Below are 27,995 nucleotides of genomic sequence, written 5' to 3'. Positions count from 1 at the left end.
GGGTTGACGAGGCCCATGACCAGGCTGCTTAAGCCGCTGGCTATGCCCAACCAATCTGCCTTCTCCCGGGGGGACCTCTACCAGACCTACGGGGGCTACAATGAGTCAACCTTCAGCAACCTCTCCCTCGACCTCCTCAGGAACTTGATCAACTCGGTCCGCAACGACACTGACTTGCAGAACCTCACTGGCCAAGCGCTGCTGATCGTGGCTTACTCGGTAACCATCACCATTTCCCTCTTTGGCAACCTCCTGGTGTGCCAAGTTGTGGTGAAAAGCAAGAGGGTCAACACCGCCACCAGCCTCTTCATTGCCAACTTAGCAATTGCGGACCTCATGATTACCCTCCTCAACAGCCCCTTCACCCTGGTAGGTCTTCATTCATTCATTCATTATTTTACTGGGTTAGAGTAGAACAGAGCCTTCTCGGTCAGGCAATAACGAAAGAAGCTTCCAGCCCTGGTCCAGTCGCGGCCAAGGTTAGTCACCTGTAAGAGAGGCACGGAGGTAAAGACTTGCATTTATATAGCGCCTTTCAGAACTTCAGGATGTCCCGAAGGCGCTTGTAAATGAAGGGAATGAGGGGCTGCACAGTAAGATCCCACAAGCAGCGTTGAGATGAATGAACCGTTGGTTGAACAATAAATGCTGACCAGGGCGATCTCCCCTGCTGTAATCTTCAGCAAGGCCAAGGCATTATAGGCCCCCTGAGAGGGCAGGTGGCATTCACGTGAGAGATGTTGAGGTGCTCCACCCAGTGTGGCACCAGGTTATGTGCTCTAGGTCAACAAAAACAAAAATAGCTGGAAAAACTCAGCAGGTCTGGCAGCATCTGCAGAGAGGAACACAGTTAACGTTTCGAGTCCGTATGACTCTTCAACAGAATGGGTTAGGGTCATACAGACTCGAAACATTAACTGTGTTCCTCTCCGCAGATGCTGTCAGACCTGCAGAGTTTTTCCAGCTATTTTTGTTTTTGTTTCAGATTTCCAGCATCCGCAGTATTTTGCTTTTATCTATGTTCTCTAGGGGTTGGAGTGCGACTTGTCCTCACCTCTCGGTGATGGGTTCAATGCCCACTGAGCCAAGATTATCCCATGGGTCAAGTGTCTGTTTTGTACTGTCCTGTATCCAGTAACCATCCCACACAACATGACCGGTTGCACACTTGGGGAATGGCCCCTGAGGTACTCAAATGTTGTCACTACCTCAGCATGAGTGAGGGCAGGAGGTGCAAGCGGGCAATCAGACTGATGGTGGGAGAAGCTGGGAGATTCTGTATACTGCCGCACCCCAGCACCCTTTCAGTTTTGGGGAGAATGATGTATGATTTAAACTTGGAACCTGAAGAGATTTGAAACTGCATCTAACCCCGTGTTGTACCTGTCCTAGGAGTGTTTGTTGGGGACAGTGTAGAGGGAGCTTTACTCTGTATCTAACCCCGTGCTGTACCTGTCCTGGGAATGTTTGTTGGGGACAGTGTAAAGGGAGCTTTACTCTGTATCTAACCCCGTGCTGTACCTGTCCTGGGAGTGTTTGTTGGGGATAGTGTAGAGGGAGTTTTACTCTGTATCTAATCCCGTGCTGTACCTGTCCTGGGAGTGTTTGTTGGGGACAGTGTTGAGGGAGCTTTACTCTGTATCTAACCCCGTGCTGTACCTGTCCTGGGAGTGTTTGTTGGGGACAGTGTTGAGGGAGCTTTACTCTATATCTAACCCCGTGCTGTACCTGTCCTGGGAGTGTTTGATGGGGACAGTGTAGGGGGAGCTTTACTCTGTATCTAACCCCCGTGCTGTACCTGCCCTGGGAGTGGTTGATATGGACAGTGTAGAGGGAGATTTACTCTGTATCTAACCCCGTGCTGTACCTGTCCTGGGAGTGTTTAATGGGGACAGTGTAGAGGGAGCTTTACTCTATATCTAACCCCCGTGCTGTACCAGTTTTGATTATTCCTTTCATCCATTTAGCCAGCCAGCAGAGAGCCAGTTTTGGAACAGATTCAGCTATCTGGTCACCTTTCAAGATCAGCTATATCTCCATGGTAACCCTGTCACATCATAGGTTGAAGTCCCAGTCCAGAGACTGAAGTATGTAATCCAACCTGGCAGTCCCAGTGACTTACTGAGGGAGGTGCTGCCCTTCAAATGCAGTGAAACCTGTCTGCCTGTTAAAGCGGAGGTAAAAGACCCCATGGCATTATTTCGTAGAGAGGCAGTAGTCCCTTCCTCTGTGACCAAACAGATTTTCGGGTCATTATCAGATTGCTGTTTGTGGGATCTTGCTGTAAACAAATTTAGTTCCATGTTACTCACGCTTACAGCTGCGACTACACTTCAGAAGCACCTCATTGGCTGTGGAAAACCTTGGGATGCCCTGAGGTCTCGAAAGGCACTAAATAAACGCAACTCTTTCTTTCTTTTTTGCTTTTTCTTCCGTCATTGAACTTAAAAGCCCCACACCTCACCCACCCTGGAGTGTCGGCATGAGCACAATCTCCGCTCACCCCGAGGGACACTGAGTTGCTTGGACTGAGGGGGGCAAAGGGGGCCATGGGATGAGGTCGAGGGAACCTGGCTTGTGGTGGGAGGGTTGCAGCCCCAGCACTCACCTTGACGTTGTTCGCTAGGTTCGCTTTGTGAACAGCACCTGGATTTTCGGAAGGACCATGTGTCACGTCAGCCGCTTCGCCCAGTACTGCTCACTACATGTCTCCGCACTCACCCTGACAGCCATCGCCCTCGACAGGTACCAGGTAAGTTCAGGCGGCTTCTTGTATCATGTCCTGTTTGTTCGGCGCTCGAGTCTAAGGCCATTCAGCCCCTCGCGCCTGCTCCGCCATTCAACTAGATCATGACTGATTGCCTACCTCAACACTGCACTGTCCCCGTATTCCTTGATGTTCTAAATGTGTAGAAATCTATTGTCTTCTATCTTTAACATACTCAATGATTCAGACTCCACAGCCATCCCAGGGCAGAGAATTCCAAAGTTTCACTACCCTCAGAGTGAAGAAATTCCTCCTCATCTCAGTCTTAAATGGCCTACCCCTTATTCTGCAACTGTATCCCCTGGTTCGAAAACACCTCCCAGCGGGGGCAAATATCCTTCCTGTCTAAAACAAAAACAGAATTACCTGGAAAAACTCAGCAGGTCTGGCAGCATCGGTGGAGAAGAAAAGAGGTGACGTTTCGAGTCCACATGACCCTTCAACAGAACTGAGTGTAGTTAGGAGAGGGGTGAAATATAAGCTGGTTTAAGGTGGGGGGGCGGGGGGAGAGAGAAGTTGAGGGTGGGGTGGTTGTAGGGACAAGCAAGCAGTGATAGGAGCAGATAATCAAAAGATGTCACAGACAAAACTCTTTTCTTCTCCACCGATGCTGCCAGACCTGCTGAGTTTTTCCAGGTAATTCTGTTTTTGTTTTGGATTTCCAGCATCCGCAGTAGTTTTTTGCTTTTATCCTTCCTGTCTAGCCCCTTAAGAAGTTTATACGTTTCAATGAGATCACCTCTCACTCTTCTAACCTCCAGTGAATACAGGCCTAGTCGGCCCAGTCGCTCCTCATGTGACAATCCCGCCATCCCAGGAATCAAGGCTGGTGAAATAAAAACAGGAAGTGTTGGGAAAAACTCAGCAGGTCCGGCAGCATCTGTGGAGAGAGAGAGAAACAGAGTTAACGTTTCGAGTCCGTATGACTCTTCTTCAGAGCTAGAGAGAGGTAGAAATGTGACGAAATTTATACGTGGGACAGGTGAAGCTGGACAGAAGGCCAGCGATAGGTGGGGGCCAAGTAGGATAGACAAAGATGTCATGGGCCTGCTGAGTTTTTCTAGCATTTTCTGTTTTTATTTCAGATTTCTAGCATCTGCGGTATTTTGCTTATACATTAGTCTGGTGAACCCCTGCTGCACTCCTGCTATGGCAGGTATATCCTTCCTTAGGTAAGGAGACCAAAACTGTACACAATACTTCAGGTGCAGTCTAACCAAGGCGCTATACAACTGCAGCAAGACATCTTTAACTCAAATCCTCTTGCAGTAAAGGCCAACGTACCAGTTGCCTTCTTAATTGTTTGCTGCCCCTGCCTGTTAGCTTTCAGTGAATTATGATCAAGAACACCTAGGTCCCTTTGGACATCAAGACCTCCCGGACTCTCAGCATTTAAAAAAAATACTCTGCCCCTCCGTCCTTCACCTTGTCCAGCCTCTTTCTCAAGGTCAGACCTTTACCACATGATCTTGTTACTCAAATCATGTGACTGAGAAAGGACTGTGCTGTGGTCATGACGATAAGATGAAAGGTTCTGAGTTCCGCTCTGAACATGGGTCAAATATAAAATTAATTGTCCCAGATCCAACAATTTGTGGGCTGGAAGTGAGAAAAACAAATGGCCACCATATCGGATATTTTGCCATAAAAGCCCAACAAAATCGCTTAATGTCCCAGAGAAGGGGATATGCCACCCTTATCTGGCCTGGGCTAACATGGGACTCCTGCCTCCATTCCTACCTGGCCTGTCTCACGTGTAACTCCATCCCCTGTCCTACCCAGTCTGACCTTTCCCACACTGTGTGGCTTACATAGATTACACAGGGTGTACGACACAGAAGCAACTTCGGCCCAACTTGTCCATGCTGGTGTTTATTCTCCACTCGGGCCTCCTCCCATCTTTCACAAGGTGGGTGTGGGAAGGATGTTTCCTCTTGTGGGCAAGTCCAGAACATAGGGGGCACCCACCGTTTTAAAATTAGGGGTCACCCTTTTAGGACGCGGATGAGGAGAAATTTTTTTCTCTCTGAGGGTTGTGCGACTTTGGAACTCTCTGCCTCAGAAGGTGGTGGGGGCGGGGGTCAGTGAATATTTTTAAGGTGGAGGTAGATAGATTCTTGTTAGGCAAGGGAATCGAAGGATATCGGGGGTAGATGGGAATGCAGGAATTGAAACCCAAACACGTGAGCCACAATCTTATTGAATTGCCGGAGCAGGCTCGAGGGGCCGAATGGCCTACTCCTGCTCCTATTTCGTGTCTTTGTCTGTTTCCTCATCTAAATCTGTCACCGTAAGCTCCGATTCTCTTCCCCCTTCTCGTCTAGCACCCCCCTTAGATGTATCGAGGCTATTCACTTCAACCACCCCCTGTGGTCCCAAGTTCCACATTCTCACCACTCTTTGGATGAAGACGTTGCTCCTGAATTCCCGATTGGATTTATAAGTGACTGCCTTATGACTCCTAATTTTGCTTTTTCCCCAACAAGAGGAATCACGCTCTCCGTATCCACTCCATCAAAACATTGCAGTAACATACATATTAGGAGCAGGAGTAGGCCATTCGGCCCCTCGAGCCTGCTCTGCCATTCAATAAAATCATGACTGACCTGATTGTGGCCTCAACTCCATATTCCGCCTACCCCCAATAATCTTTGACTCCCTTGTTAGTCAAGAATCTATCTACCTCTGCCTTAAAAATATTCATTGACCCCGCCTCCACTGGTCTCCGGGAGAGCTCCAAAGTTTCATGACCCTCTGAGGGGACAAAAATTCTCATCTCAATGGGAGACTCTTTCTTTTTAAGCTGTGTTCCCTAGGTCTAATCTCTCCCACCCCTCAGCATCCACCCTGTCAAGTCCCCTCAGGATCTTACATGTTTCAATAAGACCGCCTCCCATTCTTCGAAACCCCAGTGGATATAGGCCCAGCCTGTTCAACCTTTCCTCATAAGAAAGACCCCCCCCTCTCAAAACCCTTCCCCGTGACCCTCTCTGCCTCCACTTTCCTCATCTGTGTACCCACACATTTCTGGTATCATCCTTGTAACTGTTCTCTGCACCTTCTCTATCTAACTCTTTATAACTAACCATCCTCTGAAGTGGCCCTAACAAGTCCTCAACTTGTCCTGGAAATACCCCCTCTGGCACAATTGTTAGAGCACCATCACCACAAGGTTCAAGGGGATGGGCCAACATCGCCTTCTCGGGACAATTAGAACCCAATTTGCGAAATGGAACCATTCAGTCACAGTCGGGACAAGGGACATCACCAATCTCACCCTCCATCCCCAACCCAGGGTCATTGAAGTTATAGAGTAGCTTACAGGACAGAAGGAGGTCCTCTGGTCCATTAACCTTCCTCCCCGCTCCCTGCTGAGCTGTTCAATCAGTTCCACCCCCCTTATTCGGTCCCCGTAGCCCTGCAAGTTCATTTCCTTCAAGTGCCTATCCAATTATCTTTCAATATCGTTCATTGCTTCCACATCCACCACCCTCATGGGCAGTGAGTACAGGTAATTGCCGCTCACTGCATGAATTTTTTTTCTTCAGCCCCCCACTACCCCCACACCTCCCACCCCACCACCCCAACCCCTACCCCCCACACCTCCCACCCCATCCCCCACCCTCCACAACCCCCACTCCCCTACCACCCTGCACTCCCCCCACCTCCCCCACCATCCTCACTCCCCCAACTGCCCCCAACTCCCCACCACCTCCCCCGCCTCCCCACCACCTCCCCCCCTCCCCTCCACTCCTGCATCTTTTGCATTAAAGCATAAAATCTGTGCCCCTACCCCCGGTCCTTGTGCCACCAGCTAATTTATTTATTTGTTCATGGGATGTGGGAATCACTGGCCAGGATAGCATTTATTGCCCATCCCTAAATGCCCTTGCTCAGAGGGTATTTAAAAGTCAACCACATTGTTGTGGGTCTGGAGTCACGTGTAGGCCAGATTTCCTTCCCTGGAGGACATGAGTGACAAATTGTTTCATAATCATCAGAATTTTAATTCCTGATTAAAACAAAAATTGAACTCAAATTTCACTATCTGCTATGGTGGGATTTGAACCCAGTTACCCCAGTGCATTACCCTGGGTCGATGGGATATTAGTAGAGTGGTAATACCACTATGCCACACATCCCCTGGGTTAATGGGAAGGACTTTTCTTTATCCACCTTATCTAAACCTGTCATCATCTTGAACCCCTCGATCATATCCCCCCTCCACCTCCTTCACTCCAAGGAGAACAACCCCAGCCTCTCCAACCCTAAACATGTGGCTAAAATCCCTCACCCCCAGGACTATTCTGGTAAATCTCCCCCCCCGACTGCACCCTCTCTGAAATAGCACCTTAATCACTGAGCTGAGATCCACAAACTCAGGCCAGATGACTTGCAAAAGACCCGGGGGTGACATAAGGGAAAATTTTCTCTCTCAACCCCGCCCCAAGTTGTTTTGAACTGTAAGATGTCATCAACACGCACAGAGTGCGGATTATGTGTCACAGACTGAGCTGGAAGTGAATCATCCATTAGGTTCAGTGAAAGCCACAGCGGGCTAAGATAATTACATAGCTGTTGGTATTTATTTTCAGGCCATCATGTATCCGCTAAGACCTCGGATGTCAGTGCCCAGAGGAATCGTCTGCATCACGAGCATTTGGATCCTGGCTTCCTGCTTCTCTCTGCCGCACGCCATCTATCAAAAATTATTCCGCTTTGTGTACGGGTAGGTGTGACCTCAAATTAATTTTCCTCTTGAGTTCTCTGCCTGCGGTACCTCAACCCCCACTGCAGGTAGGGAAAGGGAGACAGGTCTCAAATCCACCCCAGCCGGAACGGGGATTGAACCCTGTGCCGTTGGCACGAATCTGGTGCACGCTGGCCATCCAGCCACTGTTTCCCTTCCCCCCCTACCGCCACCACCACCCCCCCCCACAACAACACTCCAAGGAGACCCAGTTGCTGTGGCAACACATACTTTTAACACGCATGTTGTAGTTTTGGATACCGATGGTAGAGGCTCCAATTCCTTTCTATCGCTTGGTGACCTGGATCGCTCCGGTCTGCCATTGGTGAGTGTTGAGAGGACTTACAAGTTGACACTCAGCCTGCTTGACCGCGTTATGAACCATGAATGTTCCTTGGCCATCAAAAGTCCTGGAGTGGGACTTGAACCCAAAGTGGGACTCAGAGGCAGGGGGGGGCGTTATCCACTGCACCACAAAGACCCCCCTCTCTAAAATTGGTCATGCTCAAAATAAAAGTGGAAACTTTTATTCACATGTGGCTTCCGTCTGGCTCAGGAGATGCCAGGAGCCTGGGCCTGTCCAGGAGCCTGGGCCTGTCCAGGAGCCTGGGCCTGTCCAGGAGCCTGGGCCTGTCCAGGAGCACAGCTTGGAGAATGAGCAGGGTTCTGAGAAGGAAGCCCACACCTCTACTTTCTAGCAGTGAGCCAGGTTGGGTGGTCAGGCATCACAATCACCCTGGACGACCGAGGATCTGACAGTTCTGCGATTCCCCCATTGCCAAACCTGCCAGAGGTGGGCTCCAAACCTCCAGTCATTGGAATGTGCCATCTTGAAGCCTGAGGGGCCTTGACAGGGTGGACATGGAGAGGATGTTTCCTCTTGTGGCAGAACCTAGTACTAGGGGCCACTGTTTAAAAATAAGGGGTTAGGGTTAGGGTTAGGCCAGTGAGGACAGAGATGAGGAGAAATTTTTATCTCTCAGAGGGCTGTGAGTCTTTGAAACGCTCTTCCTCAAAAGGCGGTGGAAGCAGGGTCTTTGAATATTTTTAAGGCAGAGATAGATAGATTCTTGATAAGCAAGGGGGTGAAAGGTTACCAGGGGTAGACGGGAATATGGAGTTGAGGCCACAGTCAGATCAGCCATGATCTCATTGAATGGCGGAGCAGGCTCGAGGGGCCGAGTGTATGTTTGTAAGTCAACAGAGAGATCCTTTCTTAAATCTAAGAAGATCTTTTCCACAATGTAAGATAACTGGCCAGTAAAAGGCTAAGTAGGAGATGTAAAGTTTTCTTTTTAAGCAGCAAGGCCTTGTGTTCTGGAATGCCCTGTCTGAAAGGGCAGTGGAAGCAGATTCAATGGTAGCTTTCAAAAGGGGAATTGGATATATGCTTGAAGCAGAAAGAATTGCAGGGCTATAGGGAAAGAGCAGGAGAGTGGGATGAATTGGACATCTCCTTCAGGGAACCAGAACAGGCACGATGGGCTGAATGGCCCCCTGCTGTGTTTTACCATACTACTCTCGCCCTCCCCAAGGCTGAGTCCCTTGCAGTTTCCCCATGCGTACTTGAGATGTGTGCAAGGGGGATGGGAGTTAAATTCTCGCCCCCTGGAGGAGATGAAATACCTGAAAGGGTGGTTGAGTCAGAAACTCTCGTAATATTTAAGAAGTATTTAGATATTCACTTGTGTAGCCATAGCCTCCGGGGTTATGGGACGAGCGCTGGAAAATGGGATTAGTGTAGTCAGATCTTTGTTGACCGGCGTGGACGTGATGGGCCGAATGGCCTCCTTCCGTGCTGTAAACGTCTATGAGTATTGAGAAATGGATTGGGATGGTAAGGATTGGTATATTGCTAGATGAAATGAAATCAATTAGGACGAGACAGGGTTTAATTGGAATGGGATAGAATAGAATGGGATGGGGTGGGATTGAATTGGGGTGAGGTTCAATGAAGGGGGTGAGGGATCATGGAGTGGGATGGAAAGGGATAAGATGGAATGGATTGAGTCAGAATGGGATGTGGTGTGATGAGATGCAATGGGATGAGTTGTCATAGAATGGAATGGAATGGGAGAGGTTGAATTTAGGGGAATATTAGAAGCTTTTCACTGGCACAAAAGACTATAAACCCCTCATTGTTAAACCGTTCAGTCTGGTGAGCATGGGGAACTGTTTCAGCTCATGAGCTGAGGCACTTAAATAAACATTAATATCATAACAAATTTATCATTTATCGTGGCGAAATTAAATATGTGAAGCTCCACATCAAGTGAATATGTTAGAACATTTAACATTTTACTTGCACTTTTCCCAAACTACTCTGTTCTGTCTACATTGTTATGGATAGGAGGGGATTTAATTTAAACAGACCTGATTTCTCCTCTCACTACCCACCCGTAAACAGAAAGGTGTTTTTGATTCTTGATTTCCCCCTTTATAAGTGGTGGTGTAGCCTCCCCAACCCTTCAGTTTGGAGTGATCCAATACCCTATTAATAACCCCACAGCAAACTTGAGATAAAGTCAAATAAAAGGGTTGGTTTACTTTACACACACTCAAAACGTGGGAAAGAGGTTTCGCAACGTCTGCCCCTTTTTGTGCTCATACAGTAAAAGAGGGATAAGGGAAAGAAAGGGGCAATGGCAAGACCACGATAAAAATAAGTTATAGTTTCATGTGAGTCCAGGGTCCAGAATCTAAAGGTCCAGTGCTGTATTCCTTCAGAGATTAGCAGGCTGGAGCTGTTGCAAGATAATCTGTCTTCCCAGAAGTGAGGGCTTCCCCGATGGGAGAAGGCACGTAGAGATGAATGAGTCTTATAGGCACAGATACAGGAGTTCCGATGTTCCAGTAGTTCACAGTGTAGGTGAGGGCCAGGCAATATACCCGGACAGAGCTCTTTCTGCTGCTGCCTGTTGGATGGTAAAATGGTAGCCTGCCTGGGTTCAGTTCCACATGGCAATATTACAGGTTCTAGCAGCTTGGGGGAGGTCATGTGATATACTCCCCACTACTTCTCCTTGGTTTTGGACAAAGGATGTATTTTCCCAGGTCTTGTACCCTGAGAGGTTTAATAGAGGAGTCAGGGTCCCTTTTGACAAACCGTCTCCGTTGGCCACAGCTCTGCCTTAGAAATGTAAAGGAGGGTTGGTGCATTGCTTTGGAACTTGATTTTCATAGGGTCATAGAGGTCTACAGCACAGAAAAAGTCCCTTCGGCCCATTGAGGTCTGTGCCAGTCAAACAGGTACCAAACTATTCTAATTCTATTTTCCAGCACTAGGCCCATAGCCTTGTATGTCATGGCATCACAAGTGCACATCCAAATACTTCTTAAGTGTTATGAGGGTTTCTGCCTCTACCACCCTTTCAGGCAGTGAGTTCCAGATTCCCACCACCCTCTGGGTGAAAACATTTTTCCTCACATCCCCTCTAAACCTCCTGCCCCTTACCTTAAATCTATGCGCCCGGTTATTGATCCCTCCACCAAGGGGAAAAGAACTGCATGCGATACTCTAGCTATGGCCTAACAAACATTTTATACAGTTCCAGCATAACCTCCCTGCTCTTATATTCTGCGCCTTGGCTAATAAAGGTAAGTATCCCATATGCCTTCTTAACCACCTTATCTACCTGTCCCGCTACCTTAATGGACCGGTGGACATGCACACCAAGGTCCCTCTGATCCTCAGTACTTCCCAGGGTCCTACCATGCATTGTGTATTCCCGTGCCTTGTTTGTCCTGCCCAAGTGCATCACCTCACACTTATCCGGATTAAATTCCATTTGCCACTGATCAGCCCATCTGACCAGCCCGTCTATATCCTCCTGTAATCTAAGGCTATCCTCCTCACTATTTACTCTATTTTCTTCAGTCACAGGGGCATTAGTGCCTCTTTAAAGGTAACAAGGTCCCTGCTGGCTTCTGAAGGTGAGAAATTCCTCTGGTATGAGTCATGGCTAGTCAGACATGTCAGGGTAAAGCCTTTGTCCATAAAATAAAATAATAAATTGATTCCAGATTTATTTAATTAACTGATTTTAAACTTCCCATCTGCCTTGGTGATATTTGTACTCTTGTCTCCAGAATGTTAGTCCCATAACACACCTGTCCTGGCTTGTCTCTATGATCAAGCCGACCTCTGACTTGAAGGTTGCCTCCAAAGCAGTGACTGGTGCCGTCAACATGTAACCTTGTCTGTGGCACTTAAAAATCCTCTCCACGTTTGTTCAAGTTTGTTATAATTGATGGTGTGGGAGAGTGGGCACTTTAAATCCTGCAATTTGAAGCAACCTCTGTGGTACTTTTTCTCTATATATTCGACAAAAAGAAAGGAATCTAGGCTCAGGTGTGCCACTCGGAGGCAAGTGGAGTTCAAGTGGGATCATTCTGTGCAATTTAATTGCAGCGGACTTTATGAATAGGACAGTGGAGTTGATTGGAAGGGGGGAGGGGGTGTTGGTTCAAAATTATAGCTCCCCATTTATTCCTGGTGCACCACCGGCCTGTGGCATGAAGCCAGATCCCCTGGTGGTGCACATAAACACGGGACTCTGTACTCTACCCTCAGTGGCCGGGACACCGTGTCATCCAGGAGGAGTAAGGTCACCCGTGGGTTAAGTTAGCGTTAAGTCTGTTTCCCAGACCCAAAGTTACTGGCGAGGTGACGGTGAATGTTCCCATTGGGAATGTTCCCATCATCTTCTGAAAATGGCTGTCCCTCTCGGCAGGCACTTGGAACTGATGGCAGACTTTTCTGAAGTATCTGGCACCATTTCGGTAGTACCGAACTTGAACTGAACATAAGTACCGCTGGTTGAGGATGGTCTGTACTCTGCCCGCCACGAACAGCTGGATGAATAAATGGGATGTGGGCATTGCTGGCTAGGTCAGCATTTATTGCCCATCCCTGATTGTCCTCATCCAGGGGACATTTAAGCGTCAACTACACTGCTGTGGGTCTGGAGTCACACGTAGGCCAGACCGGGTAAGGACAACAGATTTCCTTCCCTAAAGAACATTAGTGAACCGGCTGTATTTTTACAGCAGTTGGGAATGGTTTCATGGTCCTCATCAGACTTTTAATTCCAGATCTTTATTGAATTCGAATTTCGCCATCTGCCGTGGTGGGATTTGAGCCTCAGTCCCCAGAGCGTTACCCCTGGGTCTCTGGAATATTAGTCCACCGGTCCCGCCACCTCCTCCTGTTTGATTCAATCAGCCAATCACTGGGAAGTATGGTCTATGTACCTGGTGTTACAACAGCACTGAAATTCATACACAATGTTGCTCAAAAGGTTGGTAGGAGCACAGACTGTCCTAAACCAGCAAATACAAATGTCTTCTGTTAGATGTGATGTTGCAATTGGACAGCATACAAACATATGAATTAGGAGCAGGAGTAGGCCACTTGGCCGCTCGAGTCTGCTCCACCATTCAATATGATCATGGCTGATCTTGTAGTCTCAGCTCCACACTCCTGCCTACCCCCGATAACCTTTCACCCCCTTGCTTATCAAGAATCCATCTACCTCTGCTGTAAAGGCATTCAAAGGCTCTGCCTCAACCACCTTTTGAGAAAGAGAGTTCCAAAGCCTCTCAACCCTCTGCGAGAAAAGATTTTTTCTCATCTCGGCCTTAAATTATCTTTAAACAGTGACCCCTAGTTCCAGATTCTCCCACAAGAGGAAACATCCTCTCCACATCCACCCTGTCAAGACCTCTCAGGATCTTATGAAGTCACCTCTTACTTTTCTAAACCCCAGCGGGGGTACAAGCCTAGCTTGTCCAGCCTTTCCTCATAATACAACCTGCCCATTCCAGGTATTAAACTAGTAAACCTTCTCTGAATTGCTCCCAACGCATTTACATCCTTCCTTAAATAAGGAGACCAATACTGTACATAGTACTCCAGATGTGGTCTCACTAATGCCCTGTATAACTGAAGTATAACCTTCCAACTCCTGTATTCAATTCCCCTTGCAATAAATGAAAACATTCAACTAGCCTTGCTAATTACTTGCTGTACCTGTATAGTAACCTTTCACGCTTCATGCACTAGGACACCCAGATCCCTCTGCATCTCAGCGCTCATAGCTCTTCACCATTTAGATAATATGCTTGCTTTTTTATTCATCCTGCCAAAATGGGCAACCTCACATTTGCTGACATCATACTCCATTTGTCAGATCTTTGCCAACTCACCTAACTTATATATAGCCCTTGTAACCTCCTTATGTCCTCTTCACAACTTACTCTCCTACCTACTTTCAGCACTTGCTGAACAATCCTGAATGTGCTATTAGTTACATTAAGAACAGGTTTAAGATAATCAGTCAAGCTCGTGACATGGCTCATTTAAGCTTGCTAGAAATGACATATATTCACACGCTGGGACACATCCTCTGCAAGCAAAAGGAATATGTTCAAGCCTTGCACCTTTTTTGAAGTTACCTGGAAGCTTGGGGAGCCTATAGTTCCCTGTTGCTTTCTCCAAAGAAACGCCTCGGCCAATCAGGTTCAACTTCCCAGCCAACCAGCACCCCTTTTCGCTTGTGGTATAAATTGTTGTGACTGTTTGAAATTTGGCATCCTTGCATTTGTCCTGATGAGTCCCGGATGAAAAGATTCAGCAATATGTCTCCCTCTCAGCAAAGGACCATCTGCGTTTGTCAAGAGCTGTGCTGGAACAAGATTGCTCTCCCACAACGTACTAGATGTTGCTGGAGAAGGGCCCGACTAGTTAAACATTTATCCTGCACCTCTTGCGCTGTTACTTGCTTGACAAGGGGAGGGAAACATCCCAAGGTGCTTCGCAGAAGTGTTATCAAAATAAGTTTGACACAGAGCGGCATAAGATGATATTAGGATGTATGACTAAGCTTGGTTTATGGACCGTCTTCAAGGAGGAGGCAGAAGCCCAGAGGTTTAGGGAAGGAATTCCAGAGCTTAGAGCCCAGGTAGCTGAAGGCACGGCCGCCAATGGTGGAACAATTAAAACCAGGGATACATAAGAGGCCAGGATTGGAGGGGAGAAGAGATCTCGAAGGGATGTAGGGCTAGAGGAGATTACAGAGGTGGGGAGAGGCGAGGCCATGTGGGGATTGGAATGAGAGGAAGACAGTTATAAAATCCAGGTAGCATTGGACTGGGAGCCCATGTAGGTCAGTGAGTACAGTGGGGGTAAAGGGTGAGTGGCACTTTGTCTGAGATAGGACAGAGTTTTCGATGAGCTGAAGTTTACAGTAGCTGAAAGGTGGGAGTTTGGCCAGGCAACTCCTCACCTGGGACAACACAACACAGGAGCATAAGAAATAGGAGCAGGAGTGAGTCATTTGGTCCCTCAAGCCTGCTCCGCCATTCAATAAGATCATGGCTGACCCGATTGTGACCTTAACTCCACTTTCCTGCCTGCCCCCTCCACCATAACCCTTGACTCCCTTGTTGGTCAAAAGCCTGTCTCACTCAGCCTTGAATATACTCAATGACCCGGCCTCCACAGCTCTCTGGGGAAGAGAATTCCAAACACTAATGACCCTCTGAGAGGAAATATTCCTTCTCATCTCCCCTTATTTTTGAAACTGTGATCCCTTGATTCCTCCACAAGGGGAAACATTCCCCTCAGCATCTAACCTGTCAAGTCCCCTCAGAATCTTAATGTTTCAATCAGATCACCTCTCATTCTTCTAAACTCCAATGAGTACAGGCCCAACCTGCTCCATCTTTCCTCATAAGACAAGCCCCCTTCATCCCAGGAATCAGCTGAGTGAACGTTCTCTGAACTGCTTCCAATGCAAGTATATCCCTCCTTAAGTAAGGTGACCAAAACTGTCCACAGTGCTCCAGGTCTGGTCTCACCAACGCCCTGTACAGCTGTAGCCAGACTTCCCTACTTTTATACTCCATCCCCCTTCCATAAAGGCCAACATTCTCTTTTTCTTCTTAATTACTATTTGACTGACTTTTTTTTGTAATTCATGTACCAGGACACCCAAATCCCTCTGTACCGCAGCATTCTGCAGTGTCTCTCTATTTGAATAATAATAATGTATAAAATATGTAACCGATGATGAGGGTGCCTATGGCAACTGTTGCTGACCCTTCCCCAAAAAAATAATTCTGACCGTTTGATTTCTTAGTTACAGATCTCTCAAAGTAAATGAACAAAACATTTCTAATGTCGCCAACGGATTGCCCTTAAAAGCTTTTTAATTTGTTCCTGTTTTGAAGGCGGTCTTGTAAAAGCTCTATTATCTGTCAGTTCAAGTGTATTTTCTCCTCATTGACTTGTAAATTGCGTTTTGTAAATTAAACACGCCATGCGTAGAGGGCAAGTGTTCCATTAGATTTGAAGGGTGAATGGATAAAGCTGGGCTCCACATGCATACACAACAAGCGGATTGTCACTCGAAATGCTCAACCATTTTGCTGAGAGGGTGGACATAGTGCCCAGAGCAAACTCGTTCAGCGTCTTCAGCTGTTTGAAGTGTCTCATGCATCGTGTCCAGGGTCAGTGCGCAACATCAGTGCTTGCTGTTCTCTTTTTATTTACAAAAGTATACTTTATTCGTAAAACTTGTAATAAAGTACATTCTCGAGCGTTTCAAATTTAATATTGCAGGAAGTGCAGTAGAATTCAACTTTTTTCCCTGCAGTGTGTTCCACTCTGAGGTGCCTCCAGACAATTTTCAGTACTCTTCATGTTCACAATGTACATCCATGTCAGGCATACAGCCCAAGGATTCCTACACGGGTTACCAGCTCCCCGCAGCATCTCAATGTCTCGATAAGATCGCCTCTCATTCTTCTAAAGTCCAATGGGTATAGGCCCAACCTGCTCAACCTTTCCTCATAAGACCATAAGACCATAAGACATAGGAGCAGAAATTAGGCCATTCAGCCCATCGAGTCTGCTCTGCCATTCAATCATGGCTGATAAGTTTCTCAACCCCATTCTCCCGCCTTCTCCCTGTAACCTTTGATCCCCTTACCAATCAAGAACCTATCTATCTCGGTCTTAAATACACTCAATGACCTGGCCTCCACAACCTTCTGTGGCAATGAATTCCATAGATTCATCACTCTCTGGCTAAAGAAGTTCCTCCTCATCTCTGTTCTAAAAGGTCTTCCATTTACTCTGAGGTTATGCCCTCGGGTCCTAGTCTCTCCTACTAATGGAAACATCTTCCCCACATCCACTCTATCCAGGCCTTTCAGTATTCTGTAAGTTTCAATCAGATACCCCCTCATCCTTCTAAACTCCATCGAGTATAGACCCAGAGTCCTCAAATGTTCCTCATATGTTAAGCCTTTCATTCCTGGGATCGTTCTCGTGAACCTCCTCTGGACCCTCTCCAGGGCCATCACATCCTTCCTGAGATACGGGGCCCAAAATTGCTCACAATATTCTAAATGTGGTCTGACCAGAGCCTTATTAAAGCCTCAGCAGCACATCCCTGCTTTTATATTCTAGTCCTCTCGAAATAAATGCCAACATTGCATTTGCCTTCCTAACTACCGACTCAACCTGCAAGTTAACCTTAAGAGAATCCTGGACTAGGACTCCCAAGTCCCTTTGCACTCCAGATTTCTGAATTCTCTCCCCATTTAGAAAATAGTCTATACCTCTATTCTTCCTGCCAAAGTGTATGACAAACCCCTTCACCCCAGGAATCAGCCTAGTGAACATTCTCTGAACTGCTTCCAATGCAAGTATATTCCTCCTTAAGTAAGGTGACCAAAACTCTCCAGGTATGGTATCACCAATGCCCTGCACTGTGGCTGAAAAGCCTTTGACAGTGTCCTTTCCCCATTGCGCCTCTACAGCGGCTTTCCCAAGCATTAGAGTGTCCCTCAGCACCCCTTTCTCCCAGCTAGATGGGAGCCCCCTTTTTGCTGAATCACAAGATTGTGGCTTCAAGCACCACACCATTTCATGACCTTCTCCCACGCAGTCACTGGGGGAGTGCTGCATTGTCAGCAGGGTACGGCCTTCCGAGCCAAGTGTTAAACCCATGCTCTGCCTTCCCTTTCAGGTGGGTCATTCCCAAGTCAGGGAGTCTGCAGTCTGTTATGATCCCAATAGTGACTGATAATTTTAAAAAATAAATTCAAATTTCCAGTGACTGACTGAGATGATCACACGACAGAAGTTCAAGTTTTAAGACTTCTACTGTAACAAGCAAACTAAAAGCAACTTTGACCAAACACTATTTCAGGAGGCAACTTATACTCTAAACCGCAGAAAATTTTCCCATGTAACTATTAAAATGTCCAGAAAACCCCTTCCATGGTTATAATTTACTCTGCCCCTTAAGTGGACACTTCATTCTCCAGGCACCAGTCCAAAGCTATTGATAGCTTGCTTTGCTTTTCCTTTTCCAGCTGGATAACTAATCCCTGAACTGACTTTCATGGTGAGGGTTACACTCAAAATTCTCCCCTCTGGCCAAAGGTAGGCGAATCTTCCAGCCCTGTTTAAATCCTCACAAACTTAATCTCTTTAATCCACTTATGAGCTTTCACTGCATTCTGTGTGGTGAACAATAGAGACTGGCTGCCTCTATCTCTATTTCTCTCTCTCTCTCTCTTTCAGATTCTTGCAGACTGACCCCTCCATGAGGTTCAGGTATATCTTAAGTAAAACCCTGTAACCCGATACTACAGTGACTTGCTATGGACTCTTTCCCTCTCAAAGTCCATCTCCATGGCAATGTGAATCATATGGGCCTTGTATCTGGGTAGAAATGCTGATTAGCTATCCTCTAGACCCCCAGCTCTATTCTATCTTGGAATTAAATAGACAGTTTAAAGTATAACTCTTTACAAAACCTGGCATTCCCAATACCTCCCTATGAGCCTTGTAGACTAATTGTCTACACATAGTTAGCACGGATGCCCTTGCCATAGTCTATAGATGTGAACATTTTGTTTCTTCTTCCCAGCAAAACAACATACCCCCCCCCTTTAACCTTTAGCCTTTAGCAACCAAGCCAGCCAAGCTCATTGTCAGACAGAAATCAGAACAAGCCCATATGATCCCCTTCATTCCTCCATTTTACCCTAAATTAAAGAGACAGCCCCCAAACATAACAATCTGATAAACTTTGTACTTGTAACAAATCACATACAGAAATCGTAGAAAGATTATGACATAGGGGAGGCCATTTGGCCCAACATGTCTGTGCTGGTTGATGAAGAACTACCCAGTCCCCTCCCACTTCCCTCAATAGCCTTGCAGTTCATGGCTTTTGAACAGACATCCAAGTATTTTTTTGAATGTGGTGAGGGTTTCTCTCTCTAGCACTCTCTGCAATGAGTCCCAGGGAAATAAAATGTTTCTTCCTCTCACCTGTAATTCTTCTACCAATGGCTTGAAATATATGCCCCCTGGTTTTAGAAGCACCCCCCAACCCTCCCAAACCCAACCCAACCCAGCCGCCCAACCGTGCTCAGGTAAATCGGCCATTTGCTGTTTACTCCACCTAGACTCCTCAGAATTTTATGCACCTCGGTAAGTCAGCCCTCTAATGCTATGAAAACAACCCCAGCCTATCCAATCTTTCCTTGCTGCTAAAATTCTCCAGCCCAGGAAACATCCTTGTGAACCTCCTCTGGGCCCTCTGCAGTGCGGTCACACCTTTCCTGCAATGTGGTCACCAGAACGGAACCCAGTACTCAAGCCGTGGTCTAACTTGTGTAATACACAGCTTTTCTCCCCCCATTTCTTCTTTCATGGGATGTGGGTGTTGCTGGCAAGGCCATTATTCGTGCCCACCCCAAATTGCCCTTGAAACGAGAGGGCAGTTAAGAGTCAGCCACATTGCTGTGGAACTGGAGTCACATATAGGCCAGACCCGGTAAGGATGGCAGATTTCCTTTCCTAAAGGGATGTTGATCACCAACGTGGCCGTCAGGTCCTGAAGTGAAGGTGAACTCGAACCCAGAGTTTCTGGCCCACAGGTAGGGATGCTACCCTTAGATGGATTTTTATGTTGAAGGTTTCATGCTCACCATTTCAATTTCAGTTTATTCATTGGATTTTTAGTTCCACCAGCTGCCGTGGTGGGATTTGAACCCATGACCCCAGTGACATTACCATTACGCCTCTGCTTCCCGTAGCCATTATTGAACAGGAAGGCAGGGAAGTTCGCCCGGTGTCCTGGTCAACATTTATCCCTCCAGCCGCAATGCCAAGGTTGTTCGCCTGGTCATTTGTATCATTGCTGTTTGTGGGATCTTGCTGTGCGTGTTTCCCTACCTTGCAACAGTGGCTGCATTTCAAAAGTTGTTGCATCATCTGTAAAGTGCTTTGGGATGTACTGGGGTTATGGACAGTGGTGGATAAATACAAGTCTTTCTTTAGTGCCATCTGTATTACCTTATTCGGAGTGAATTCATTCCATTGATCCCTGTACATCATTATAACATCCTCGCCACAATTAGCGTTATAAGATCTAAGAACGTTAGAGGGAGGTCTTGTGGTGCAGTGGGTAGCACCCCTTCCTCTGAGTTCGAGTTCCACCTCAGGACTTGATGGCCATGGAAGATGCTTTGTGACACGGCCAATAAATTGATTTATGATTCCCTCAATCAGGTCAATTATCTGCCTGTAAACCCTTCCAATGAGTAAGAGTTGTCTGGCATACTGCAGAAGGTAATGGCAAACCACTGCACTATTTGCCAAGTATAATCATATCATTCTGATCCATAATCATGGACCAATCTAATGGAGGTCCATGGCTGCCAATACCTTCTTAGGGCATGGCAACTGAAGGAGGAGGAATAACATTGGGAGTAAGTGGGCCATTCGGCCCCTTGAGCCTGCTCCATTACTCAGTAAGATCATAGGCCGTCTTCTAGTTCAACTCCATTGTCCTTCCCTACCCTTTAATTACCTTAGTACCCAAAAATCTATCAATTTCAGCCTTGAATATACTCAACAATTGAGCATTCACAGCTCTTTGGGTTAGAGAATTCCAAAGATTCACAGCCCTCTGAGTGAAGAAATTTCTCTTCAGTGCGAAGTAGCCTTATTCTGAGACTGTGACCTCCTAGTTCTCTGCTGTCCAGCCAGGGGGAACATCCTCCTCGTATCTAGCCTGTCAAATCCTTTAAGAATTTTATGTTTTAATGAGATCGCCTCTCATTCTTCTAAGTTCTCTAGGCTCAGTCTCTCGTAATAGGACAATCCCTTTATCTCAGAAATCAGTCTACTGAACCTTTGTTGTGCTCCCGCCAGGGCAGGTATATCGTTCCTTAAGTAAGGAAGTGAAAATTGTGCACAATATTCCGGATGTGGTCTCACCAGGGCCTTATAAAGTTCTAGTAAGACTTCTTTACTCTTATAGTCCAATCCCTTTGTATAAAGGCTAATATCCCTTGATAATCTATTGATCTCTGTCCTGAATATACTCAACGACTAAACTATTTGGAGCATAGAATTGCAAAATTTAGAACTCTCTGTCCTGATAAACATATATGGGACACTAAATTGGCCTCAACTGGAGTATTGCGTCCAGTTCTAGGAAGGGTGTGAAGCAATTAGAGAAGGTGCAGAAAAGTCTCATGAGAATGGTTCCAGGGATAAGGAACTTCAGATTGGAGAAGTTGGGACTGTTTTCCTTGGAGAAGAGAAGGTTGAGAGGAGATTTGATAGAGGTGTTCAAAATCATGAGGGGTCTAGACAGAGTAGAGAGGGAGAAACTGTTCCCATTGGTGGAAGGATTGAGAACCAGATGGCACAGATTTAAGGTCATTGGCAAAAGAAACAATGGTGACATGAAGAAAATGTTGTTTGCACAGCGAGTGGTTGGGATCCAGAATGCGCTGTCTGATAGTGTGGTGGAGTCAGATTCAGTCGAGGCTTTCAGGAGAGAATTGGATTGTTATCTGAAAAGGAAGAATGTGCAGGGTTACTGGGCGAAGGTGGGGAATGGCCCCAGGTGAATTGTGCCTTCACAGAGCCAGCACAGACATGACAGGCCAAATGGCCTCTTTCCGTGCTGTGACCATTCTCTGAATGAAGAAATTTCTTCTCCCGTTAGTCCTTATCATCTTACCCATTATGCAACCTCCTTTTACAATTCTAGGGAAACAACAGTCCGAAGCCTTTGTGTCCCTGCCTTTCCACAGCCATCTGATGTGTTCTGGAAGTACTTAGATCTGGCCACTTTTAGTCTCCTTTATGCTTTGCCGTTGCTGGCGATCACCATTGTCTACACCGCGGTGGCCAAGAAGCTCTGGCTGAGGAACGCCATTGGGGACATCACCATGGAGCAGTACATCGCCCAGCGCCACAAGAGGAAGAGGACAATCAAGATGATGTTGCTGGTGGTGGTGGTCTTTGCCGTTTGCTGGTCTCCCCTCAACTGCTACGTGGTCCTCATCTCTAGCCAGCTGATTGAGAGCAGCAATGCCCTCTATTTCACCTTACATTGGCTGGCCACAAGCAGCACCTGCTACAACCCCTTCATCTACTGCTGGTTGAACGACAAGTTTCGCACTGAGCTGAAGACCCTCCTCGGCAGATGCTGGAGACCGAAGAGCTCAGAGGGCAAGATGGTGCCCCCTGTCTCCAACAGGGCCATTAGGAGGGCCTGGCTGGAGGACCAGAGCAGTTACAACCCTTGCCTACCTATGGCAGCTAAGAAATCTAAATTGCCTGGTCTGGAAGGCGTAGTTGTAAGTATATGTTCAACCGACTGGTACATTTTCTGTGTTGCTCGGTCAGTTTGATGAATAGCCTTTTTTTTTTGTGTAGAAGAGTTGGAAGTCACTCCACATCACCAGCTACTGGCCAGAGCCTGTAACTACACTGGTAAGAATTTTCTGGTCGACGAGTGGGGGCGGGATGAGGTTTCATGAAGGGTTTATTAATTAAATAAAAAGTTTTAAAATAAAAAATTAATGGACATGTCCCAGCTCATGTGACAGTTTCACATGAGGGGACATGTCCTTAAAAGTTTTTTTTTCTTTAATTAAATTTTTCATAACTTAAACTAAACTCCCTGAGGTGCGAGAAAGAGCGCAGGCCCCGACTCAGGGAATCCCCAACCCCCCGCCCGCACAGGGAGCTTCTTGGTGTGCCCGCCCACTTAAAATGGAGGCGCCGATCTGGTTCACGATTACTCCCACCCGCCCCCACCCCCCCCCCAAATGAGGGGAGAATTCAGCCCACTGTTACAGGCAACTGTTTATGTACAAAGATTTTCATTCTAACCGTTTAGACACACAGCGCTGAATGAATGGCATATAAGAATGATTGACAGTCACAGCAACAAAAGTGGGACCGGAAGTAAGCACTACCCAAGGATAAATATAGATAGGTATATGATTAAGCAAGGTTTTACAGCACAGAAAGAGACCGTTCAATCCTGACATGACCATGCTCCACACAAGCCTCCTCCTACCCGTCTTCATCTAACTCAGTCACAGCCATCTACTCCTTTCTTCCTCATGTGTTTATCCAAGTCCCCTTTAGCTGTATCTATGGGGGTAGATGGTGGCCTTGTGGTAATGTAACTGGGCCAGTAACCTAGAAACCCAGATTAAGGCTCTGGGGGGTATGGGCTCAAACCCCAGCAGAATTTAAGTTCGATTAATTAAAAATACCTGGAATTGAAAGCTAGCCTTAGTAAGGGTGACCATGAAACTATTGTTGAAAAAACCCCTCTGGTTCACTAATGTCCTTCAAGGAAGGAAATCCGCTGTCCTTACCTGGCCTGGCCTACATGTGACTCCAGGCCCACAGCAAAGTGGTTGATTCTTAACTGCCCTCTGAAATCACCTAGCAAGCCCATTCAGTTCCAGGGCAATTGGGGTTGGGCACCACCTCCCATCAAAGAATAAAAGGTCGATACTATTTGCTTCAACCAATCCCCGCGATAGTGAGGTTCACATTCTCACCACTACCTGGATAAAGAAGTTGCTTTTGAATTCCTGCTTGGGTTGGTTCGTGCTTATCTTATATTTATGACCCCTTACTCTCCTCCAACAAGTGGAAACATCATCTCCAAGTCAACCCTGTCAAACCCCTTCATAATCTTGGAGAAAAGAGGTCCAGCCTGTTCAATCTTTCCTGATAGGTGTCTCCTCTCAGTTAAGGAGCCTCCTATTTAAGACTGAGATGAGGAGAACATTTTTTTTCTCTCAGGTGGGTATTAGTCTGTGGACTTCTCTTCCTCAACGAGCAGTGGTGGCTGGGTCATTGAATATATTCGAGATAGATTCTTGATTGATAAGGGAGTCAAGGGTTATGGGAGATGGACAGGTAAGTGGAGTTGAGGCCAGATCAGCCAAGATCTTATTGGATGGCAGAGCAGGGTTGAGGAGCCAAATGGCCTACTCCTGATTCTAAGTCTTGTGTTCTGGTGACACCCTTGCAGATCTTGTTTGCACCTTCTCAGTGTCCCGATATCCATTTTTAAAAAGGGGCAGAACTGTGTGCAGTACTTTAGGTGTGGCCTAAGCACGGTTCATTACAATAGGATACAATGCAGAATAATGGGAGCTCAATAGGGGGTTGGTAAATGTGGATTAGTTGGGCTAATTTCCCTCGGGACATCTCCAGTTCTGCTAGCCACACTTTGGGGAGGATGTGAGGGTCCTTGAGAGGGCGCGGAGGAGATTTACCAGAATGGTTCCAGGGATGAGGGATTTTGGCTACAAGGTTGGGTTGGAGAGGCTGGGATTGTTCTCCTTGGAGCAAAGGAGATTGAGGGGGGATCTGATAGAGGGACACAAGATCATGACAGGATTAGATAAGGTAGACAAAGAAAAGCTGTTCCCATTGGCTAATGGTACAAGGACTGGTGGCGGGAGGGGGTGCGGCGGGGTACATAGATTTAAGATTTTGGGCAAGAGATGATGTGGGTGTGGGGGAGGGGAATGTGAGGAAGACCTCTTTTACGTAGCGAGCGGTAATGACCTGGAACTCGCTGTCCACGAGTAGGGGTGGGAGCGGAGACACTGAATGATTTCGAAAGGAAAATAGATGGGCACTCGGGGAAAATAAGTTTGCAGGGATGCAGGGCTGGAGCAGGGGTGGTGGGGGGAATGGATTGGCTGGCTGGATTGATCTCATTTCCATCCACGTACCCAAGTGACCCTTGTGTCAGTGTCACCTGGGCCTCCGTCATGCAAAGCGACACTGCAATACCCAGCAGGAGCACTACTGATTTGGCCCCTTCCCAGGCCAAAAAGATACTGAGGCCAATTTGGATACCAGCTGAAAGGATCCAACTCAATACAGACCAGGAAGGGAGTCAGGGACTATCGAATATGATATCTATCTCTGTGCTTATGGAATCAATGGAAATCAGCTTGGTCACAGGATCATATGAAATAGGAGCAGGAGTAGGCCATTTGGCCCATCGAGCCTGCTTCCCCCTAGTCAATACCATCATGGCTGATCTGATTGTGGCCTTAACTCCACTTTCCTGCCTGCCCCCCATAACCCTTGACTCCCTTGTCGATCTGTCAAAAAAAATCTGTCAAACTCAGCCTTGAATATATTCAGTGACCCGGCCTCCACTGCTCACTGGGGGAGAGAATACCAAACACGAATGACCCTCTGAGAGAAGAAATTCCTCCTTATCTCCTTCTTAAATGGGAGACACCTTATTTTAAAACTGTGACTCCAAGTTCTAGATTCCCCCCCACCTCAAGGGGAAACATCCTCTCAGCAGCTACCCTGTCAAGAACCCCCCTCAGAATCTTACATATTTCAATAAGATCACCTCTCATTCTTCTAAACTCCAATGAGTACAGGCCCAACCTGCTCAACCTTTCCTCATAAGATAAGCCCCTTCATCCCATGAATCAATCAAGTGAACCTTCTCTAAATTGCTTCCGATGCAAGTTATATCCCTCATTAAATAAAGTGGCCAAAACTGTACATGGTACTCCAGGTGTCGTCTTGCCAATGCTCTGTAGAGTGGGCCGTACAATAAAGTGAATGACTTGCATTTATATGCGCCTTTCATGACTGCCAGATGTCCCAAAGCACTTTACATAGCCAGTGAACCACTTTCGAAGTGTAGATATTGTTGCAACGTAGGAAACATAGCAACCAATTGGTTGTACAGCAAGCTCCCACAAACAGCAATGTGATAAATGACCGGATAATCTGTTTTTAGTGATGTTGGTTGAGGGATAAATCTTGTCCCAGAACACTGGGGAGGGCCCTGCTGCTATTCTTCGAAACAGTGTTGTGGGATCTTTCGTGCCCGCCTAAGATGGCAGTGCAGCACCAGTGCCAAGGGAGTGTTACAGTGCCGAGGGGGCATCACAGTGCTGAGAGAGTGGTGCAGTCCTGAGGGAACCCTGCAGTACCAAGGGAGCGCTGCAGTGCTAAGGGAGTGCTGGACTGCCGAGGGAGCACGGCAATGCAGTGCCGAGCGAGTGCAGCGGCACAAAGAGAGTGCCACATTGTCAGAGGTGCCATAATTCAGCTGAGACGTTAAACCAAGCTTTTTGGTTGGATGTTTCAGAAGCTATAAAGTGTAGACCACAGGACTGGTAATCTGCTGCGACGAAATCAGATGGGCTGAAGGGTCTCAGATGGGCCGAAGGGTCACCTTCTTCCAAACTCACCTGATTATTTTTCCCTCACAGGCAAATACATCGAATCCTCGCAACCCCTGATGACCACAGGCAAATTCCAAACTAACACATACATCGGTGACTCTCAGGAATAAGAGCCCGAACTCTGGTTCATCCACCTCAAACCACCAGATGATTTATAAAACAAACATCCATACAAAATTTGAATGCCACGCTCTTATCCGTGGCTTAGTCCAAGACCAGATCTGAAGCAGAACCTTGATGTTTGACCAATGCACTTTCTTTCAACTCTGGCCACCAACCTCACTCCGTCAGAATCTTTGTTGTACTTATTGATACTTTGTTCATCGTAATTTGAGAGTTCCTCCCATGTTTATCCTAAGATGCAACTAAGCCCAACCTACACGATCTACTCCTGCACCATTGCTGTGCTGAAATCGAGACTCCTATAGATAGGTCACATGGGCTGAATCATACTTTAGACCATGGATTGCATCATTTGGAATGAACAGCAGAGGAGTGAGAATAATTATATATGAATATATGAATTTGGAGCAGGAGTAGGCCACTCGGCCCCTCGAGCCTGCTCTGCCATTCAATAAGATCATGGCTGACCTGATCTATAACCTCAAACTCACATCCCTGCCTACCCCCGATAACCTTTCAACCCCTTGTTAATCAAGAATCTATCTAGCTCTGCCTTAAAAATATCCAAAGACTCTGCTTCCACCACCTTTTCAAGAAGAGAGTTCCAAGTGCTCACGACCCTCTGGGAGAAACAATTTCTCCTCATCTCTGTCTTAAATGGGCGACCCCTTATTTTTCAGCAGTGACCCCTAGTTCTAGATTCACCCACAAGAGGAAACACCCTCTCCACATCCACCCTGTCAAGACCCCTCAGGATCTTAAAGGTTTCAATTGAGTCGCCTCTTACTCTTCTAAACTCCAGCCTAACCTGTCCAACCTTTCCTCTCAAGACAACCCACCCATTCCTGGTATGAACCTAGTAAACCATCTTGGAACTGCTTCTAATGCATTTACATCCTTCCTTAAATAAGGAAACCAATACTATACACAGTACTCCAGGTGTGGTCTCACCAGTGCCCTGTGCAACTGAAGCATAACCTCCCTCCTTTTGCAATTGATTCTCTTGCAATAAATGATAACATTCTATCATCTTTCCTAATGACTTCACCGTAACACCGAAAATGTGCTGGAAATCTGAAATATTAGCAGAAAATGCTGGGAGCACTCAGCAGGTCTGTCAGCATCAGTGGAGAGGGAAACAGAGCTAACATTTCAAGGTTGACGATCCCGTGTCAGAACTTGGAAAACGTTTGAGATGTAACAGGTTTTAAGCGGCGAAAGGCAGGGAGGGGAGGGAAGAGCAAAAGGGAAGGCAGGAGGAGGAGAGAGTAAATGGAGACCAAGACAAGGAGGCGAGGCAAAAGGGGATGGTAATGGGGGCAAGTAAGGAAGCAAATTCTATGGGGAGGCAATGGCGTAGTGGTATTGTCACTGGACTAATGATCCAGGGTAATACTCTGGGGACCTGGGTTTGAATCCTGCATGACAGATGGTGGAGTTTGAATTCAATAAAATTCAAAGTCTAGATGATGACCATGAAACCATTGTTGTAAAAACCCATCTGGTTCACTAATGCCCTTTAGGGAAGGAAATCTGCCATCCTTCTGGCCTACATGTGACTCCAGACAGCAATGTGGTTGACTCTTAAATACCTTCTGCAATAGATGCTGGCCTAGCCAATGAATAATTAAAACATTGGAAGATGAGCTAGTGGCAGTAATGTCACTGGGCTACTAATACCCTGGGGACATGGGTTCAAACCCTTTCGTTGCTGCTGGTGGAATTTAAATTCAATTAGTAAATCTGGGGTTGAAAGCTAGCTCT

At 46.9% G+C, this 27,995-nt stretch overlaps 1 protein-coding gene across 1 annotated transcript; it reads left to right on the top strand.

Moving 5' to 3' along the window:
- The first annotated feature begins 41 nt into the window (after positions 1-41).
- LOC144671816 (G-protein coupled receptor 83-like) lies at positions 42-27,245 on the top strand. Its single transcript, XM_078533865.1, has 5 exons — positions 42-369; positions 2,627-2,752; positions 7,363-7,496; positions 21,611-22,202; positions 26,136-27,245. The coding sequence occupies exons 1-5, from the start codon at positions 43-45 to the stop codon at positions 26,163-26,165; spliced, it is 1,209 nt and encodes a 402-aa protein (XP_078389991.1). The 5' UTR covers position 42; the 3' UTR covers positions 26,166-27,245.
- Positions 27,246-27,995: the final 750 nt, after the last annotated feature.

The sequence above is a fragment of the Cetorhinus maximus genome, chromosome 34, assembly GCF_964194155.1.
Source record: "Cetorhinus maximus chromosome 34, sCetMax3.hap1.1, whole genome shotgun sequence".
NCBI classification, from domain to species: domain Eukaryota; kingdom Metazoa; phylum Chordata; class Chondrichthyes; order Lamniformes; family Cetorhinidae; genus Cetorhinus; species Cetorhinus maximus.
Note: the sequence above shows the minus strand (reverse complement) of the source record. Positions and strands in the feature narration are given on the sequence as shown.

Excerpts from the sequence above, each read along its gene's own strand:
- LOC144671816 (XM_078533865.1), top strand. The coding sequence starts at position 43 with ATGCCCAACCAATCTGCCTTCTCCCGGGGGGACCTCTACCAGACCTAC. Across the intron at positions 7,497-21,610 it reads TTATTCCGCTTTGTGTACGG|GGAAACAACAGTCCGAAGCC; the intron begins GTAGGTGTGACC and ends TTACAATTCTAG. Across the intron at positions 22,203-26,135 it reads CTGGTCTGGAAGGCGTAGTT|GCAAATACATCGAATCCTCG; the intron begins GTAAGTATATGT and ends TTTCCCTCACAG.